The sequence below is a fragment of the Melanostigma gelatinosum genome (genome assembly GCF_949748355.1).
Source record: "Melanostigma gelatinosum genome assembly, chromosome: 3".
In the NCBI taxonomy this organism is placed as follows: domain Eukaryota; kingdom Metazoa; phylum Chordata; class Actinopteri; order Perciformes; family Zoarcidae; genus Melanostigma; species Melanostigma gelatinosum.
Window position 1 is genome coordinate 11227550 of NC_136636.1, and position 20440 is coordinate 11247989.

Below are 20440 nucleotides of genomic sequence, written 5' to 3' on the forward strand. Positions count from 1 at the left end.
TTTTACATACTAAGATCCACATGAACCACCAAGCCATGAGAGCGTGCTGTATTAACCACGCCCACTGCCATGTGCGATGTCCAATCACACGAGAGATGCAATTTCTTTCTGTCCAATCATCATGCAGTGGGCGGGGTTATAATGCACCGGCCACATGTTGCACAAATGTGCCAAGCGCTTCGGAATAGATGTTGGTTTTGCTAACATACATGACGATGACATAATTTAAAAAATAACCTATAAAGCGACCCGGCGAGGTTTATCTCTCGGATATTGAAGCGGAGACACACGTGGAGTCGTAAAAGGTAAAAATGCCACCAGAAGTGTCGTTAACGAGTCGGCTCAGCAACCAGAGAGAACAGAGGATGTAAAGAAACTATATTTAATCGTTGTCTTTAGTACCGGTGTACTCTTGTGTGGGATACTCCAACATCTCCACATAATACAGTACGACTTCTCTAATGTTTTAACTAAATAACGTGGACATCTCTGCCATAAGTTAGGGGCTATAGCAAGTAACAACAAACGAACTAATGTTGCTCTGAATAACAAGTGCATGTTATCATATTAGCGACTGTACTAGCAGATGACTTTATACGATAATAACGAAACATCTTAGCTTACTTACAGTCTAACTAGTGCCAGGATTTACGAATGTTCACACGATATATATTTATACTATAACGTCATACAATGTAATATGCAGCTCTCCAGATGTATGGCAATGTACACAATAATGTCATTTTAATAACGTCATAATGTTATGCTTTAGTTTTCGGTGGAGTAGTGACTGCCTGAATGAATGATGTCACGTTACTGGTGGTGAGGTTACTGGGTTTCTCGAAGTTACGGGGTCACGTGAGGAGGGGTAGTGAGTGTCAGGTTTGTTTTGAGTGGGAACAGGTCGTGAGTTGTTGTTGAAACGTTTCTTCTGCTAGTGGATGAAAAGCATTGAAAGCAGATCGGTTATCAATGTTTGTTTAACTTTAAATCCTCTTTCATATCGGTTGTATTCGTGTATGTTGACACAATTGTAGTACCTTGTGTGTCATGGGACCTATTTATAGATTCCCTTACAGGCTCTGTATACTATACTATATATATGAGTACACTAAACATCGAACAAAAAGTTTGGAAATGAGTGTTTGGTAGATTATTTCTCTTGTAACAATGTTTCTTAGCAATAAATGTTATACCGTTGGAAAGCCTGTTTATTTACCTTTCAAACGGTGCCCCATTTGTAAGGAACATGCATTTCTGGGATGAGCAGCACAGCTGAGTATGTGGGTCGCGCCCATGAAAAATGTACCAAATCTTCTCTGCCAATGCCAAACAGCTTATTCTGCTCTCCTCCTTTTTTAACTCAAACTCTCGATGCCTCATGTAGTGTTAAAGTATGCGGGCCGGTCTCCGTTCGAGCACTCTCCGGTGCGTCTGCGATGACAGAATGGAGACCACATCACTTTGGACACCAGCTGGTCCAGCTTCATTAACCCTTGGAGCCGCAAAGTCAGGACGTAAGTAGCAACAGCTCAGAATTAAACGGTTTTGAAAGTTATGGGAAAGTGCAGTCGCAGTGCTGTTGTTGCTAAGAGTAATATTAAATGAAATGGCATCATAGTAAGGATGACATCACCGTGCTGTCGTCTTTTGTCACCAAGAGTCCAATGAATGAGGATGAGTTTGCTGCACCGACAAACGACGATGTCACCGTCGCCCATGAGGAAATAAAAGATCTGCAAGCCAAGATCTGTAAGCTTTTCCTGCAGGTTAGTATTTCAGTGCAGTTCGTTGTAATATTTATCATTATCTATGGATTTTTTCCACACCTGTAGTTTGATTTATTTGGTCTGAGCCAAGGTAAAAAAATTATACAATGTTAAATTTTAGTTCTGGTCCACTGGTTCACACTGACTTTTTACAACTGAACCAAAGGGGTAAACAACTCACACAGACACGTAACCCTTTGATTGTTCTCCTGCATCATCAGCACCACGTGGAGCAATACAATTCCAGTGACGGGAGTTTATGCAATTTGACCAACAAATTGACCGCATGTTGTGACGCATTTGCATGGTATTAATGCCAGGCGGCGAACGGACATGTGCATAAGGCATATTTTAACTGTCACCCACTTTTTAATGGAGAACGGCGTTTGACCTTTTAATATCTGCGCTGGCTGATGTGCTTACATACATGCCCTTAAGGTCAGGGTTTAAGGCCTTAGGGGGAACATTGGGATTAAAGCTGGAACCACACCAGATGCAGGTGTCACTCATTAGCTGACAATCAACATCCTGAAAGACAGAAAAGAGACAGCAAATAGGACACAGACCCCTAGTGGAAGGCAGGGGTCATAACAACATACTAGGACAAACACACAATCGCTGTACAAACAACAAAAACCTTGAATTTCATGCGCATTAGAGGTATTAGGCACAACTTAAAACAATTACAAGTAGGCATCTCTATTGCACAGACACACCGATCTCTTGCTTTATCTTTAGTTTTTCTTTCTGTTTGCGTGACAGCGTTTCTCACTTCTTTGTGTCTCTCCTCCACAGCCGATCCATAACAGTGGTTATGGCAGTTTGGGGATTGACGGCTCTCATGAGCACTACATTAGCGTGGCTTCTTCCAGTGACAGCAATGGCAACCTGTGGGAGGACTCGCACCGCGAACCGGTGAGAAGTCACAGTGAGATCACAAGCCAGGAAGCCAGTGGTACTGCTGCTGCCAAGGTTCATCATGCTGATGCATTGTGTTTGTGTTATTGCAGGTGACTTTGCAGCAGATCTGTGCTGATGTGAATCGAGTCAAGAGTTGGGGCCAGCAGGCTTATCTGGGCTCCAATCACAAAATTGCTCTGTTTGGCAAATGAGCCACAGGTAATGCAGCCCCGAGCACAAATACAAAACAGTAAAAATACAGTATTTAAGTGTGTAAATATTTCAACATTGGGTAAAATCCTTTATTCCCCCAGCACGTCTGCCCCCTGCAGTCTCCGACCTTAAGGTCCTAGATAATGAAGAGGGCAGGAAGCCAACACATATTCCCTCCTATCAGCAGATCAACTGTGTGGACAACATCATCAGGTGTGTGGTGGGAGCATCATCATGCCACTCTTGGATCGTTTCAGCTTATTACGTGGTGAAGCACATAAATCCTGTCACATTAATTGTGTGCATTTGTGTCTTCCAGATATTTGGATAGTTGTACAGGCCCAGCTCTCAAACAGAAGAGTGACTCTCACTCCCTGGCCACCTCCTCCTCCTCCTCTTCATCCTCAACCTCAGAAGACGACAAGCCTGCTGGAGCCACTGATGCAGCTCAGATGGTATAAACACGCCACTTACACCACACAATTTACTACAACCGCTGATCATTTGAGGAATATTTTGTAATACTCCTTCCAAAAACCACATTAGCTGTTATACTTGTTTCTCCTCACTTACCAGTGGTGTTGGACAGTGCGGCGTCAGTGGCCCCGACGCCGGCGCGGCGGCAGTTGTTGGAGCGCCTCTGACAGACATTACAATGTCCACTAAATCGATGAGTGTAGTCTCTGTCACCAGCCAGTGTTCGTACAGCAGCACCATCGGCCATGTGCCACAGCCTGAATCAGGTACGTTAACATACCCTTACATCTGTGTTTCAGATCATGGGGGTCACTCTGATGCTCTTTTGCAACTGTTCTATAGCTCTTTTTTCCTCAATGTTCTCCTGCAGAGGCCATGGCATTGGAGGACGTCCCAATGGGCAGTGAGCCTGCTGATGCCGCTCCGACCTCCATCCGTGCTGCCCCGAGCCCCGCCACAGAAGAACGAAGGTTTATAGGTCTCAACAAGGAGGTGCTGTCAGCTCACACCCAGAAGGAGATGCAGGAGTATGTGGATCGTTTCCGCCATCGCATCCTCCAAAGCCCCTACAGCTCCTATCTGCAGCTGGACAACAGCTCTATGGCTCACTCCCACCACCCAGGTATGAAATACTTATAAATGGGACGAACAACATGTGTGGATTTAGTGACTACTGAGTACATGTCGGCACCGTCACACAAACTTATTCTGCAGCCGGTGTCCATCCCTACACAGGCGACTACCGACGTCCAGTCAACGCTGGTGGGTTGAACTGCTCTCGGAGAGGAAAGCCCAGACACAAGCGCCCCAAACCCCAGGGTTCCTCCGACAGTTACACTTCCCCAGCTGGCCCTACTCGTCGTGTCCCAGACTCCTCCTGGCCCTCCTCAGAGTCCTCCCAGCCCTACAGCCAAACATCCCCACTCCAGGCACCATTCTTCCCCATGATGGCAAACCAGCCGGGTCTGGAGCAACCACCCAGACCATAACAGCTGCCCGGAGCAACCCCCATGGAGCTGAGCTATAACTTCAACATCATGCAGTCTGCTCAGAGCCTGCAGGGCATGCAACCATTCCAAATGGAGCCCTTTCAGAATATCCAGAACTTTCACAACCTGCAGCCCATCGTTCACGCCCAGAGCATCAACCCTTACATGACTCCGGTCATGACTGTCATCCTGCCCAGCTACCCAACATTTACTCCAGGTTACCCGTCCATTTACCCGCCATCGGCTCCTTCCATGCTGCCCCAGGCACCCATCACCATGACAGGCTTTGCTCCTAGCAGTGTCCCCTTCCCTCAGCCCCAGTTCCAAGCCCAGCCTGGCCCCAACACTCATTCCTGCATGGGCCCCCTGATTTGCTCACCCAGAGCCAGCTCCTCTGTCGGGGAAGAGGAGGAGGCAGCTGAGCCTCGGGCTTTATTCTCCAGCTCTCGCTCGAGTTCTCCGCTGCAGCTGAACTTGCTGCAGGAGGCGCTTCCAAACCACGCAGAGAGCCTCCACGAACAACATGCCAACCAGGTCAGTCTGTCACACATACCCAGTACATGTTGCTACAGCACATGGCTCTCCAGTATTAGTCACAGCATAAGCACTTCGATGAGTTCTGATAGATAGATAGATAGATAGATAGATAGATAGATAGATAGATAGATAGAAACTTTATTCATCCCCAGGGGGAAATTAGTTTGTAGCAGCAGCAATTTACAGAGTAAAATATAACGTATGGAATGCACAATATATACAGTACAATAAAATAACAGAGCAGATATTGAATTGAAGGAATAGATTAATAAAAAACAAGATAAAATAGAATAAAAAATAGAAATGCACAGTATATACCATGAATAGAGTGGTATTAATTAAATTAACAACTAGTAAACTAAATTAACAACTAGTAAACTAAACAACCTGGACAGTAGAGCCAGGATCACCAACAACAAGCAACAACCGTAGCGTTGTTGTAGTCATGTGAAGGACGATGATCTGGCCCGAGGTGTTTTATTATAAAGTCTCATGGCAGAGGGCAGGAATGATCTCCTGTATCTGTCCTTGTGACAGCGGAGCTGGATGAGTCTGTTGGAGAAAGTGCTCCGCTGTCCCTGCAGGAGGTGGTGGAGGTGGTGGGACTGGATGTGTGTTTGTGTGACAGACAGACAGACGATGTGCACTGATTTGAGAGCTGCTTCCTTTGATACAGTTGTCCAACAGTGCTAGACAGACCAGGGTTTTCTACCATTTTTGAATTGAAAGTATATTGCAGTAGACTTTATTTTGTAGAAAAGGGACACAAAACAAACTTCACAAAGTGTATAAAAGGCCATTTGTCTTTAATTCAGGGACTGTTTGTTTGTGACACAAAGGAATGAATAAATGAACTATGTACGTATATGTACTTAGGTGTGACTGTCTGTTAAGATGAATACATTCAAATTAAGAATAGCTATGCTGATACCTATTTTAAATAGGTGTGTACTTGACTCCACAACCAGGGCTGTTTCCACCTGAATTAAAATGCAAAACAGATGGTCCGACTCAACAAACACAGGTGCAGTTATTAATATTTAAGTCAATGTAATGCAGCATTACATTTACTAAATGTCTGGAACACAGTCATTTTTTAAATCTTTTTTGTTCCACCTGTGCTTTTCCTGTGGAGTGAAAATACCTGTTGTGGAAAAGATCTTAGAATCTGGCCCGTTTGGGAATGATAAAGAAATATAAAAGACATGTCAGTCAAATCAAAATCATGACGAAGCTTAACTTGTTCTCAACTTCCAAATGAAGAAATGAAAAATAGTTTGGGAACCACTATGTTGATATTGGCCTACTTTTGACATGTCACGGTAGGAAAAGCACAGGTATAAAAACATTCATTTGAATACAAATAGACAACATTATCTCCTCAAAAAAATCGTGAATAACCAACTTCAGCATCAAACATGGAATTTTAACACATCAAAATTATATATTTTTACATACACTGCTTCATTGGTCAGTTAGCATACAGTTAATCAAAGCCTACAGGAAGTAGTACACACTGGTAGTAGCCTCTCAGTGGTGCCTCATTCCAGTCAGTTAAGCCAAGATGGATTTGTGAGTAAGAAAGAAATGAAAATCATTTTTTAAACTTGAGGAATAATGACCAAAGCTGTAATAACCCATAATTCATATTCACTCAATCACAACTTAATTCAATGTATGCACACTTGCTCTTTCATCCAACAGTCAAGGCTCGGTGTAGATTGCCCTCTGGGTGGCGCTATTGTGCTGTGCAGTGGTCCAAGTCCAGTTTTTTTTGTACAATTAATACAAAATCATCTTTTCTTTGTTATTTGAAAACACAATGCCTCAGTGTGAGCTGTATTTACTGGTTTTCTGAATTTGTACAACATGTTTTATCGCTTGCTGTCTCTCCTGTGTTGCGTATGTGCAGCCTCTGGACCAGCCAGTGACTCCAGTTTCACTTTACCTCACTTAGAAAATTTCTGCAAAGAAGCCAAGCCAAAATTAAGATGAAGGAAAATGAGAAAACAATTCATGATGGCTGACTTGTGTGTGTGTTACCTTTGTCAAGATCAATGACTTTAGGCGGAGTGCTCATGTGGACCTTCTCTTTCAGCAGGTTGTTCTTGTAGTCTAAAATCACACAGGAGAAAGTCGTAGCACGCAGTCAAGACAAAAGTCAGTTTTTCTCTCTTTCATCTGACTCACCAAGTCGTCTCTCCTCCCGACTGCACGCGCTCACTTCAGTAACGTCCATCTCAAACTCTTCCGAGCTGCTGTGGCTTCTGCTGGACCTATCACGGTAAGAAAAACACATCTGAGTGTGTGTGTGTGTGTGTGTGTGTTAAAGGGGAAAGACAGTGATTATGTGAGTGTGTTTGTGTGTTCTCACCTCATGGATGACTGCGGGTTAAACTCTGAAAACACAGGAAAATTAGATGAGATTTAGAAATGTAGATTCAGTGTAAATCTAGTCAGACTGAGGTACTGCAGGTCAGACCTTTGGTTCTCCATCTGCGTGTGATGAGGATGATGATGAGGATAATGAATGCCAGGAGCAGGAAGGAGGTGAGGACATAGCCCAGTGGCATGAGGAAGTGGTGCCTCTGGTCGGGCAGAATAACATTGATGACTCGCGGCGATTCAGCCTTACTGGTATCTGAGAATCACAACAGTCAGCATGAAGATCTTCCCTTTCTCTTTTCTTTTACAAACAGACTAATGAATCATTGTGAGCTTTTACAAATGTAATAAACAAGACCAGACCTTGCATTGAACAGACATTACACACGTCATGAGTAACCCAGAAATCCATTGAACTTTACTTGTGGAGGAGTTAACTTCCAAATTATCTTTCTCAGTCATAACATGTTTAGCCGCACTAGCGGTGCTGGTCAGTCCGTCCACTGCTATGGTCCAGACTGAAATATCTCGACAACTATCGGATGGAATTTTGGCGCAGATATTCATGGTGCCGAGAGAATCAAGCCTACTGCCTTTGGTGATACTTTGACTTTTCCTCCAGCACCACCAGCAGGCCTTGTTGTTTTTTTAAATATCCTGTGAAACATTGCAACATCTCGTTTTTGGATTGGCAGACATTCACGGGTCCCTGATTACACATTTCCTGACTATCTTTTTCCTCCAATGCCCCCATGAGGTTGCCATTTGTAGGTTTTAGTGAAATGTTTCAACCTTTTGATGGAATGTCATAAAATTTTGGAATATTAGTATCTCCTTTCGTAAGAATAGATCTAACTTTGGTTATCCCTTAATCTAGCGCACTCATTAGGTTAAACTTGTTGTTGTCATGCATTTCAATATATGACCAACAATATTTCCACCAACCTCGGCAACTTTTGTATTTAGTGCTAACCAGCAAATGTAAGCACGCTAACATGCTGAGCTAAGAGAAAAACGTGTAAATAATGCAGACTTACAGTTAGATTAGTGTACCAACGTCATTGTGAGCATGTAAGCGTGCTGATGAACAGCCATGTATGGATGCACATATGTACTTTTTTCTTATATAATAACCTGGTTACTACTGTACAAAATCCTTATTTCTTCGGTGAACAAGGAAATAATTTAAAGAAGGAAAATAATCTCTTTTTTTTATGTATGAATAATATATCTGTTTTTACACACTGTCACTTTGTTTTTCAGAATTTCATTTTTGTTACCAATTTGTTTTGGGGAAAACACAAAAAGACTGGATTAAACTAATCTAGTCTTTCATCCCGGTGCACTCTGTGATTTGTGTCTTATGTGTGTTTGTAGCAGCGTACTAGATCTAATGCTCGGAGACTCCATGCCCAACAAAAATCACTTTCTGTCTGTGCGTGTGGCTGCATATGCGTGTGCATTTTTTGTTGCACGGGTGTGAGTGTGTGTGTGATGTAAACTCTGACACCTTGCACATTTTTTCTGGCTGTAAAGTCATGCTTAACACATTTCCAGGGCAGCGAGGAATGATTAAGCATCAGGTGATCGGTGCGGTTCTGTTAAGAACAGTGTTGAGAAGCAGAGGGGTGAGGGAAAGCCGGGTTTCATTTTGCCTCGTTAAAAAAAGTGCAAGGCAAGAAGCAGCTGTGGACCTCAGACTCAACACATTTGAGCCAAAATGAGATCCAGGCAGAAAGTCATGCTGTGATTTACTTTTCCTGGCAGTAAAACACAGAGAAGTGAGGAGAGAAGGAGGAGTGAAGGAAGGACAGAGTGGGGTGGATCAGAGGAGGAGAGCCAAGGGAGAGGAAGGGGACGGTGAGATGTTTCTCCAGAGGTTTGCCTCGCAAAATTAAGCTCGAAAAGACCTTCATCCCAAACAAACTTAAAGCGCATACACAGCTGTGGAGTACATGAAAACAACATGTTCATTAACATTACAAATCCTCTGATCCTTTTATTTAGTTTAAAGACATTTTCTGCTGACTCGTGCCCAGATGGTAACATATGTGTTTGTGTTTAGACTGGTTGCCCCGTCCTCTTCCTGCTCAAACTGCACTGTGAAATAACTCTGATGACCTAGATCTCCTCTCTGCTAGTTCATCAACAGACTCTCAAAAACCTCATCCATGGGCTAGTCTGTCTGTGTTGCCAGCTTGCTGTGCAGCCACGCAGAAGAAGCAAACTTCCTGCTCATGTCCATAAACCACCAAAAACAGTTCTCTTTCTTCATGAAGGAAGGCAAAAATAAAGTGAGAAATGCGATGGAAAAGAGCGAGTGACAGGAGCAAAGATGAAAAACAAACCTGAGCATGTGGGATCCTTTAAGGGGGAGAATCAGAGAGAAGGCTGGACAGACGGAAGAGTGCAACGTCTCCAGAATGTCAGGAGAGAGCCAAAGTCAACAGTGCAGTAGACAGTCCGAGAGGGCAAAACGGGAGCAGATAAGATACTACAGATGGCCTACTGTCTGAGAGCGCAGAGGAAGAAACCGCACAAACTCACTGCTGTGCTGGAAGATTTCTCATTTATGCATCGTGTGTCTGTAACCAGTAAAATTCCCATCGTGCAATCCTACTGTATTATTAAAGCTCCGGGAGTGAAGGATTAATTGTGTCCAAAGACTGTATCCGAGAGATTCCTCCGAAATGAGATTGGACTTGGCATGCTCTTTGACACGCACACACGCACGCACACACACACACACACACACACAGACTGACTTGACCACAGGCCTTTTTCATTTCCAAACCTCTCTCAATGAGTTCTGCACATTGATACATCTGCCATTACGGGCTTTGTTTCAGTTACCTTCTGGAAAACACAGACACACGCACATAAAAAATGTTCTCATTCTACAGGAAGTTGAGGAAGGCAACTGGTACGCCAACGAGTCAATGCTCTCTTCCTCTCTTTTCTGTCTCCTCGTTCTAATTTGTACTCAGGGTAAGAATTTCTTATGCAGGTCAAAGCAATTAGAAATGTGAACTAAACAATTGAGAGAGGAGAAACGGGGAGGAGCATGCCGAAAAGAAAGTTGAATGATTCACGAAAGACAAAATCAGACCCTGCAGACAAGACAAAGCAATAACACAAACATCTGTTGCGGTGCGGCATAGCGACGAAAGAGTGGAGGGTGAGAAGAAAGGTGAGGGTGAGGTTTGGAGGACTGGGCTGTGAGGGAGTGTGTCTGGTTTCAGGGGTCTGGCGTCAGACAAGCTGACAGTGCAAGAAAGAAATTCTCTCACGAAACAAAACATAAAAGTTCAGAAATAAGAGCTTTTCTTCCCCTCTTCCTCTTCTCTCCATCTATACTGTTACTTTGAACCTGTGGAGAGTGCGAGGCAGAGACAAATCATGGCATGAAAAGGCACAGAGGGGAGGAATGAAGGACAGAACAGATGTGTGTTTTGTTTAGCCTAATTGTTCTCATGATAGCTCAAATCCACTAAGTCAGAAAACATTCTCTCTGCTAAGGCACTTACACTGACTCACTATAACTAGAGCTGTGTGTGTGTGTGTGTGTGTGTGTGTGTGTGTGTGTGTGTGTGTGTGTGTGTGTGTGTGTGTGTGTGTGTGTGTGTGTGTGTGTGTGTGTGTGTGTGTGTGTGAGAGACCTTTGTCTTCACTGGGCAGTGCTTTGGCTGGCAGTGTGGTCTGAATCACTGGTGCTTCCACTGTCACCCGAAACTCTCTCCTCTCATGTAGACCACAGTAATGGTGGTGGAGGTGGCAGGAATACATCCCCTGGTCTGTGTACTGTGTGTTAAATGTAGACAGACAAATACACACATTAAAGGCCACTGTATGTGCCTTCATGTGAAACCATCTGTGATCAAAATGTAAACAACACCAACAACAAAAAAAGAAGCTGGAATTCAAAAACATCTGAATCAATTTAAAACACAAGACACTAATTAAATCCATGCTAATAAAGGTTTCTGATGTTGTTAAAGATATATTTACATCAATTTAAACCTTCAACCCCTGTTGAAAGTGCTCTGCCTCATTTAAAGATAAAATGACTATTTTTGATGATTACCCTTACAACAACAGTGGACATAAAAATGTCAAGAATGTCTGACATCCGAGCAGTTTTGAAGGTAGAGAAATGCCCTTTGCATGCACTGTGCAAAACATAGCCTGCTCTTGTGTAGAATCAATGCTCATTTGAGCAAATGGGATCATTCTATCACACTTAATATTTCTGATTTAGCAAAAAACTTTCTAGATTTTGTGTTACAAAAGAGCTAATTGATTCTTCTTTTCAATTTTGAAACACAAAACATGAACAGAAGTGGTGTGACAGTGGAATGAGTGTTGCCTGTAGCTGACAGGAATCCTGGACACGTGCCACAGTGTTGTCGTTAATCCCCGGAGCCCTCTGAGCCTGTGTTTAACCGAAATGTTCTGATTTTATGAGCTCTGTACTGTAAGAGTCAAAAGAAACACCGGGGACCTTGAGATTCCTAAACTGTGACTGTAAACGTGTCTCTGCTTGCTATCACTACAAATGGCAGCAAGAGGACTGGTAGGAAGTCCTTTTGGATAGATATTGTACAGTTTGTTATGTACTGTTGTTATACAAGAGATGTAGCTCAACTTACTTTGACTGCCAACCTCTTTTTCCCAACAGAGCGATAAAGAGCTGCATTACAAATGAAGATTCCATGTGTTCTGGAAACACCGTATACATGTACACACACAGTTAGGGGGTATCCAGTGGGAAGTGTACCTCATATGGAAGTATATCTTTACTATGAGTACTGAAGCTACCAGGCTCTTGAGGCGTTTTCTGTTAAATTACTCTTCTTCTACACACACAAACCTGCAGATCAGATATGGAAAGAGAAAAGTCTCCCTCTGAGAAGGCTTGATTGCTGATGTTCATCTTCCTCTGGAGGAACAGCGTTCCGTAGCTTCGCTGCTCTCCAGAGGCGTACAGGTCCACCAGACGGTCAGCGCGGTTGTGGCGGACTCCTTGGGTCTGACGGTCCCAGTGGACCACCTGGAGGCCACCAAGTTAGGGAGGGAGTTACACTTTTCAGTAAATATCATGGAATCCCTTTAAATTAAAAGTAAATCTAGACTGAGACCTAATGTCTGAAGAAAACCTCCAAACAAGGCCGTGCACTCCACGCACCTGCTGGTCCTCCTCGTTGCTCCAGTCCGTCCACACGTTACGCCGGTTGATGCACGGCAGCACCACAGTACTACCAAGCAGCACCACGTACACCGCCTTATGTCCGTCCCAGAACCGCCGCTGTTTACGACCTTTAATGAAAAGACAAACGGAGTCAGCTTTAAAGTTGCTGTGCGTTGAAGATGCTGATAGCCTGTGTAGTGTGATACGTACGTGACTTAGTGACGTTGAGCTGTACTCTGACTGTCTCGTGCAGGTTGCAGTAAAGATGGTGGAGGTTACAGGAGTACAGACCTCTGTCATTCATCGTCACGTCTATGATCACGAGCAGAAACACAGAATATGCAGACATGCTGATAATGTCGGGTAAAATCAATGTTATCTCTCTTAAAATATTTCAAAAAAATGACAGGGCTTTGCTGTAGTTCATGAGTTATAAATCATGTTTATGTCACATTTGTTCATTCTGGAATCAAAATATTTTACTTTGGAGTCAACCTTGAACCGTGTTATTGTGTGGATGTTGCGAGTTTCCCACAAGCGCTTCAATGCACTTTTAAAAACAACAGTTTTTCAGACATTTTACGAGAGAGGTGGGGACTGCCTCGCCTGAAACAAAGACCACTTCTGTTAACCACATTCAAATCAACACACTTTTGTGAAATAATAGATAAAGAGATGACCGTTGTGTAGGCTGAGATGGGATGCATTAAGATGGGATGCATTACCACGTATACTAAAAAATTCCCTTGAGGGAGTGCGCCCTGAGCTGACCTTCTTTACAGCTGTATTACTGTGGCAAAATGCAATTCAAACAGACAAAAAAATGAATGAATGGACAAGTCAAAGACAATGAGTGTGACCTTTGATGACCAGAGAGAAGTTTCCGTCCCTGAAGGCTCTTGGAGTGAGGCCAACCCTGCCCTGGTTGTAAGAGTTGTAGATCCTCTGGTCCCCTGCGGAGAACATGTCCAGCACCCTCTCCATGGCGTAGTCTGGACGGGCCCGGTACATGTCCCAGTGGACCACCCTCTGCCTGTCCCTCAAACTGTCCCTGGTCCACACCATGCGGCCGCTCACACACTGCAGCACCACTCTCGACCCAGCGGGGGCGCTCACATTATACCCTGCCACCACCACACTGCTGCTGCTGTCAGACTGACCAGACACTGAAGGGCAGAGAGGGTGTTGAGTTTACACACGGAGACATCCAGAATGAATTATAACTGCACACACACAAAGAGAAACATACCTGCAGTGAAGAGGCAGGCCACAGGGACTGAAATAGAGAAACAGGAGGGAGAGTTCACAGGATAATCACTAAAACAGACCTTCAGACGGCCACCCCATGTTATGTAAATAAGATCACCAACAGACAACTTACTGCATCTGTTTTGAAAAACGAAATATCTATAATTGAAATCAACAGCGTAAATTCTACTCTTTGACTGTTATTCATGGTGTGCAGTGGGGCGAAGCTTGATGCTTTTGATACTGAGTCAGTAAAACTCATCTGACAGGAATGTGTGTGTGTGCCAGTGTTGGAAGCATGAGGTGGACAGGAGGGAAGCATCAGGTCCGGCTTTAATATTAGACTGCAAATATTTAAAGAGATCATGTCTGTCTCTAGCTGTCAGCAAATTAACTGAAATGTTTTCTAACACTTTAAATAAGCGTAGTAATTTCAAAGTCTTAAAATATGAAGCTAAATCTCTTCAAAGAAAAAGAGGAAATATTGAAAAACTATACATTTTAATGATTCATATTTTTGGTCTTAATAGGCTACAGTTTTAAAACAATGATACGTTATTATCTTTGCGTACTCTACATGCACCTTTATGTAAAACAATGATACACAAACCAAACTCCAGCCTACTTACTGTGGATCAAGAGAAGAGCCTGAAAAACGATGCCCTCTCTCTCAGGCTTCATTGTACTATTGTAACGGTACTGCGACTTGTCAAAGCTGTGCACCTGACAGACGGTCCTGAGGGTAATAAAACACCGAATATATATCTATCCATGCGCAGCGGCAGCAGGACTTGATTTGGTCAGATTTCTCAGGGTCTGAGTAAGTAACAGGTAACAGGCAACGCCACGCTGGGGCTTCAACACTGAACCAAAACAGGACCGAACTGAACTGATCCCACCCGGAAAATGAAACCCGACACCACCGACCTGCATGTACATCCCCCTCCTCACAACTTAAACAATACAACAACATCTCAAGATGCAAATATTGCAAGAATATATTATATGCTCTCCACTTCCCTGCATTTCAAAATGCACTTTAAACAACTTAATTAGTATGTTATATATATGAATATGAAACAGTTGCCTAAACTGATGGGAGACATTCTTGAAAATTGTTACTTTGAATAAATGCAGTACTTCTGTAGGTCTTTTAGGTAACGCAAGTTTTGAATGGGACTCTTAAAAACAATTAGTTTGGGTTATTATTTGGGGAAGTAGAGTGGTTTCCACCACTACTTGATCTCTGCATGTATTGAGCGGGGCTAATTGGTCATATCCAGCATTTAATCAGGAGGTCTAGATGAAGCTAATATGTCCTTAAATGTTATTAAATTAATCCACCACACACGTAATAAGCCATTTGACGTGCACCGTATGATATTTACTGGATATTACAATAATATTTAGCTTAATTATCCGGCAAAGTAGTTCAGCATTCACGTGTTTCCACTGCTCCAGATGTTTTTTATTCAGCTCCAGGACGACCCCTAGTGGTTGATTACGTGTCATAACATGCACATTTACAGCATAGTCTTCAGAAATCACTGTAACATTATTGGAAGATGTATTTCTGAAGGGTGTCTGTTCATATAAGCACGGAAGTTATATCAATAGACAGCTCTACAGCTCTACATTGGGTCTGTACCTGTCTCCGTGACCATAACTCGCTGCAACCTTAAAAAGTGGTTCCCATACCGGGAGTACGACCATAGGTTTTATTTAATTAAAATAAAACGAATGAATATACATCATTCTTAACAGATTACAAGGTCTGTTTTGTATTATCAAAGTATCATTGAGGTATATTATTTGACAGTGAACAGCCAATTCTGATTGTCCTCTGTGATTATTCTGATCTGACTTGCATGATTCAAATATATTCTTGGTCTAGAACAATTGTCATGAAATAGTCGTTCAAGAGACAAAACATGATAATTTTTATTAAACCCTAAATAATGTTTCTGGGCAGGATTTATCATTCCCAGATCAATTATTAATCTGAGTTCTTGTATTTAACACATTATTACAATAGCCTGCCCAATAATGTGAAATATGAAAATGCGTCACATTTTATTTCATATAAAATAAGATAAGATAATCCTTTATAAGTCCCGCAGTAGGGAAGTTTACAGGATTACAGCAGTGGACAGTGCAAACAAGGTACATCGTAAAAAAACAAGTATTATAAAAAAGTAAATAACTAATAAAACAGTGAAGAATATTAAATAAGTAAAAAAAGTAAAAAATCAACAATAACTAAACTATTATATATACAGACAGAATATTTGTAGTATTGCACAGATGTTTGGTGTTGTTAGTGTTGTGTGGTCTACAGTATATATAATACAGTATATAACAGTTTTAAGTTATTTTATAGCAGACACTACAACGTATCCTCGTCGTTAACAAACTTAGATTTCAAATTTCTGGATTCCATGAATGCTCAACGACAGCTCGGCACACCCGGAACCTTCGTTTCCGATTCTTTTGACAACCGGCTCGTTTGGGTGTTACACCCTCAGACGCTTCCCCTCAAACAAGCGAACTCATTGAAGTGTTTGTTGCTGGAGGTAATTGAGTCTAACAAGTACAATTATTCAAAAGACTATCGCGGAAGAGTTGATACATGTTCTTTAAAATGTTATAATAACGTCTGAATAGCGACGATAGACTTCTGTGAGCGTTTTCTGTTCCGTTTCAGTGATTGTCTGCGTCAGTTAGCTATAGCATGCTGCTAACTTTAGCTAGCTAATCTCCCGGTGTCACGGCAAACTGGGAAGCAATGCATTGCCCTTGCTTTTCTAATTGCTTTAACTTTTTTTAAATAGTGCAACAGTCTTACATAACCATTCATCTCTTTTGCAGGTCCTGTGTTAAACGTTTTAAGATGTTTTTGACAAGATCGGAGTATGACAGGTGAGTGCAACACAAACTGCTTTGTCATTTATTGAGCGCTGCTCAGTGGGAATGAGGAAGATGAATAAGAGAGCATACGAGTTAAGAAGATGCTTGAACATTTTGCATTTATTGGTTGTGACTACTCAAGGACAGTTCCCTTTGTTTCCATATTTTGTTGTAACTCAGTTGCTGTTTGTTGCAGGTCGTTAGCTAGCAGTTAGCTCGTCACTTCGCATTTAGTTAGCCTGCTTTCACTTTCGGTGTCTTTTAAAAAAAACTTTATTTAATCAGGAAAACCTCATTGTTATTAACATGTTGTTACACTCAAGATAAGCAGCTACGATCGTGCTTTAAGCGGTATCTGTAAACACAACATAATGCTAAACACATTTAGTTGTTTATTTACGAGTTGTTTTCTACCGATATCGAACCATTATTAATCTTTCTCGTCTGTCTTCCAGAGGTGTGAACACATTCTCTCCTGAAGGGAGATTGTTCCAGGTTGAATATGCCATCGAGGCCATAAAAGTGAGTATTACACACTGAATCACGTAGGTTGACTAATAGTCTTCTTTTGTGTGGTTATTGTTTACTAAATTCCCAAAATGAAATGTCCACCTCGATGCTCACAATCTTTCTTTGGTCGGGCTTTACCTTCCCAGTTGGGCTCCACAGCCATTGGTATCCAGACATCAGAGGGGGTGTGTCTGGCTGTGGAGAAGAGGATCACCTCTCCGCTCATGGAGCCCAACAGCATTGAAAAGATCGTGGAGATTGACACTCACATCGGTGAGCAGCAGTGATTCTCAGCTGTCGGACACAGATTTACTGAACCTCGAACATGGATGTTGACAGAGGACGAGTGCTCGAGTGTATTTACTGTCTGTTAACTTGAGAATGACGTCTGCCAGCCTCTGTAACTAGTATAACAACCTTATGTAGATAACCAGTCGGGTTGGGTAAACAATTGGTTGTCCAATTCAACTTTATTTGTTTTGTACATTAAAAATGCATGCATTTAAAGTAGTCAAATTTGAGTGGGCAAAAATTGAGGAACACAGGAATATTTCAAAAAGATGATGCAACAAAATGCTCATTCAAAAATGAAATAAAAGTATTAGCAATGCTGAAAGGTGAACATTGAGTAGGTGCTTAAATATTTAGGGAGCTTTGGGATATTTTCTGAAACGTGCTGTCAATACTGTCTGTCATATTTCTTACATGTGTGACTTAAAAGATGGATGAGGTGCACCCTTATACATTGCATGATAACGTTCACTCTGATGACAGTGAATGACATCACATTTCTCCCAGTCTGACTGATTGTTGCTTTACGCTACAGCATGAGCATTTTCTTTCTTTCTGCCTCAAAGGTTGCGCCATGAGTGGCTTGATAGCTGATGCCAAGACTCTAATTGACAAAGCAAGAGTGGAAACCCAGGTATGAATGCTGAGCAAATAGGAATATAATGCAGTACCCTAGCCGCCTGGTGTTCTACTGTGTATAATCTGTATGTTCTTCCTCAGAACCACTGGTTCACGTACAATGAGACGATGACCGTGGAGAGTGTGACTCAGGCGGTGTCCAACCTGGCACTGCAGTTTGGAGAGGAGGACGCTGATCCTGGTGCCATGGTCAGTCACTCGGCTCATCTATTCAAACCTCAAGCCGGTGTTCTTTTTTCAAAGACATAATGTTTGATCGTGTTGGAGTAAACTACCATATCCTGTTCTCTGCTTTGTTCCTCTGTGCCGTTATCTATACAGAGTCGTCCATTCGGCGTAGCACTTCTATTCGGGGGAGTTGATGAAAAAGGACCCCAGCTGTACGTAACGATCACCGTCTGTGCTCCTTATAAACTTTACATTTCAAACAGAGGCATGTTCACCTTCAATTCTGATTTCACTGTTATTTGTTTGTCAATGCAGGTACCACATGGACCCGTCAGGAACCTTTGTGCGGTGTGATGCTCGGGCCATCGGCTCCGCTTCTGAGGGAGCACAGAGCTCTCTGCAAGAAGTCTACCACAAGGTACAGACCACTGCGTATTTACATTTAACAGGAACATCAGCTAAGCTAATGATTATGTTAATACGCTGCTATCCTGTGTGTGATTTAAGGAAATTAACTGTTTTCAACTTCAACTTAGTCTAAAGTAAAAAGACTGATGGACTGAAGAGTATCTTTTCTGTTTGTCCCCCTCTCCCTGTTTAACTTGCAGTCCATGACATTAAGAGACGCCATCAAGTCGTCTCTCACCATTCTGAAGCAGGTGATGGAGGAGAAGCTAAATGCCACCAACATTGAGGTTCGTTATTTATTTTTTTCACACATTTTCCTAATACTTGATTTTACACATCAGTAAAAATGCCCAGTGCAATTATATTTATGTTTGAATATAACACTAAACAGTGTTCAGTTTGCACATTACTTCCAGAGTTCCTTCCGGTTTCATGTAGGTTTTCTTTGTCTGTGTTTCTTCTGTAGCTGGCAACAGTAGAGCCCGGGAAGACCTTCCACATGTATTCCAAAGAGGAGCTGGAGGACGTAATCAAGGATATCTAAAGCAGCAAATACCTGGAAGTCTTTCTTTGAGTTCCGGGCAGTAGAGGAGAGGACACGGAGGAACACCTGGGCTCAATGTCACAATACAACCACAGCTTTTCATCAGATCAGCACATTCTCCTTGCTGCATTCAGATGTTTTTTTTTGATTGCGTAAGAGGTTTCTATTTTTAATGTGCTAGTTTACTTCTTGTCTCAGTATCTGTACAACTCTGTGCAGGAGTCTGACCAGCACTCCCAACTGAGTGGCAGGAAAACAGGGCGGGGGGGAGGGGGGTCTTTTTTTGTTACGAATCAGTAATACAATTAAACTGTTGTATTCAGAAAGTGGTCTGACTCTTTATTTCTTTTTTCAAATGTCCACTCCCCCAAAAATGAAAAGTTAAATAATCTATTAGGAATAAATATCCACAATTTGTCTTTTATCACCACTGCCCTTCTTATACAACCAATTAGTTTGGTTTAGTTTTATTAATTTGGTTTATTTCACTCGCTCCCTAATTCTCCTATATTTGTGTTTGATTTTTGCAATAATAATAATTTATCTATTTCATCAGATCAGCACATTCTCCTTGCTGTGTTCAGATTTTTGGCAATCAAAATGTCCTAAATTCCTCACCACATTTTCCATGCAATACATGCCTTTTGGATTTATGAAACTAAACGATAAAGCTGAGATAGAACTTTATTAATCCCCAAGAAAATTGTTGTGCCAGAGATTGATTCAAAGATTACGACAGAATAAGAAAAAGCAAGTAAAAATAAAAACATCTGAATAACAGAGTAATACGTATTAGGTGTGCAATATGTAATACTGACTAATTAGAATAGCAATATTTCATTCCATTTAGATCACGTAACTATTATGTTAGTTGATATGTTTTTGTCTTGTCTTTCAGGGCTTCATTATCAGGAACTGCCAAAATAACTGCAAAATTGTTTCCCCATATAAATAGTAAACTAATCCTTTTCTTGGAAAAGCATCAGCCAACTGTTCTACTTTGTCTTCCCTTTCTTGGAATTTAATTTCAAAGAATAAACTCCAATAAAACCGTTTCCTGGCCTTTGCGCGGTCATTCCACCAGGGGGCAGCATAACACCAGGAAACACGTTACATCGCAGTTGAGGAAGATTCCTTCGGTCCAATCAGAGCGCAGGTTATTTTGGCGCTGGCCAATCGTATTCCACAGTGGATGGGCCGTTATTGAAGAAGCATTAGGTGATTTGGGGATGGGGGGGGGGTCATGTGGAGCCGACTGCTGGGACGA

General features: G+C 42.2%; 2 protein-coding genes and 1 pseudogene across 3 annotated transcripts; 2 read left to right on the forward strand and 1 right to left on the reverse strand.

The window, feature by feature from the left end:
• The first annotated feature begins 101 nt into the window (after positions 1-101).
• Positions 102-7036, forward strand: LOC306775249 (period circadian protein homolog 3-like; annotated as a pseudogene). Its single transcript, XR_013773151.1, has 11 exons — positions 102-305; positions 1388-1517; positions 1662-1769; positions 2565-2684; positions 2780-2888; positions 2984-3095; positions 3202-3337; positions 3472-3625; positions 3730-3981; positions 4095-4882; positions 6984-7036. The product of XR_013773151.1 is annotated as a period circadian protein homolog 3-like (transcript).
• On the reverse strand, positions 5152-14441 carry LOC306775251 (matrix remodeling-associated protein 8-like). Its single transcript, XM_079265565.1, has 12 exons — positions 14336-14441; positions 13708-13734; positions 13319-13624; positions 12669-12770; positions 12456-12586; positions 12141-12320; positions 10930-11071; positions 7368-7526; positions 7260-7284; positions 7076-7161; positions 6929-7000; positions 5152-6849 (listed from the first exon to the last, which is right to left on the reverse strand). The coding sequence occupies exons 1-12, from the start codon at positions 14385-14387 to the stop codon at positions 6839-6841; spliced, it is 1293 nt and encodes a 430-aa protein (XP_079121691.1). The 5' UTR covers positions 14388-14441; the 3' UTR covers positions 5152-6838.
• Positions 14442-16202: 1761 nt separating this feature from the next.
• psma5 (proteasome 20S subunit alpha 5) lies at positions 16203-19431 on the forward strand. Its single transcript, XM_079265567.1, has 10 exons — positions 16203-16279; positions 16575-16625; positions 17069-17135; positions 17270-17396; positions 17981-18048; positions 18135-18242; positions 18375-18433; positions 18537-18639; positions 18830-18916; positions 19096-19431. Exons 2-10 carry the CDS (start codon positions 16597-16599, stop codon positions 19171-19173), a joined length of 726 nt encoding a protein of 241 aa, XP_079121693.1. The 5' UTR covers positions 16203-16279; positions 16575-16596; the 3' UTR covers positions 19174-19431.
• The last annotated feature ends 1009 nt before the right edge of the window (positions 19432-20440 follow it).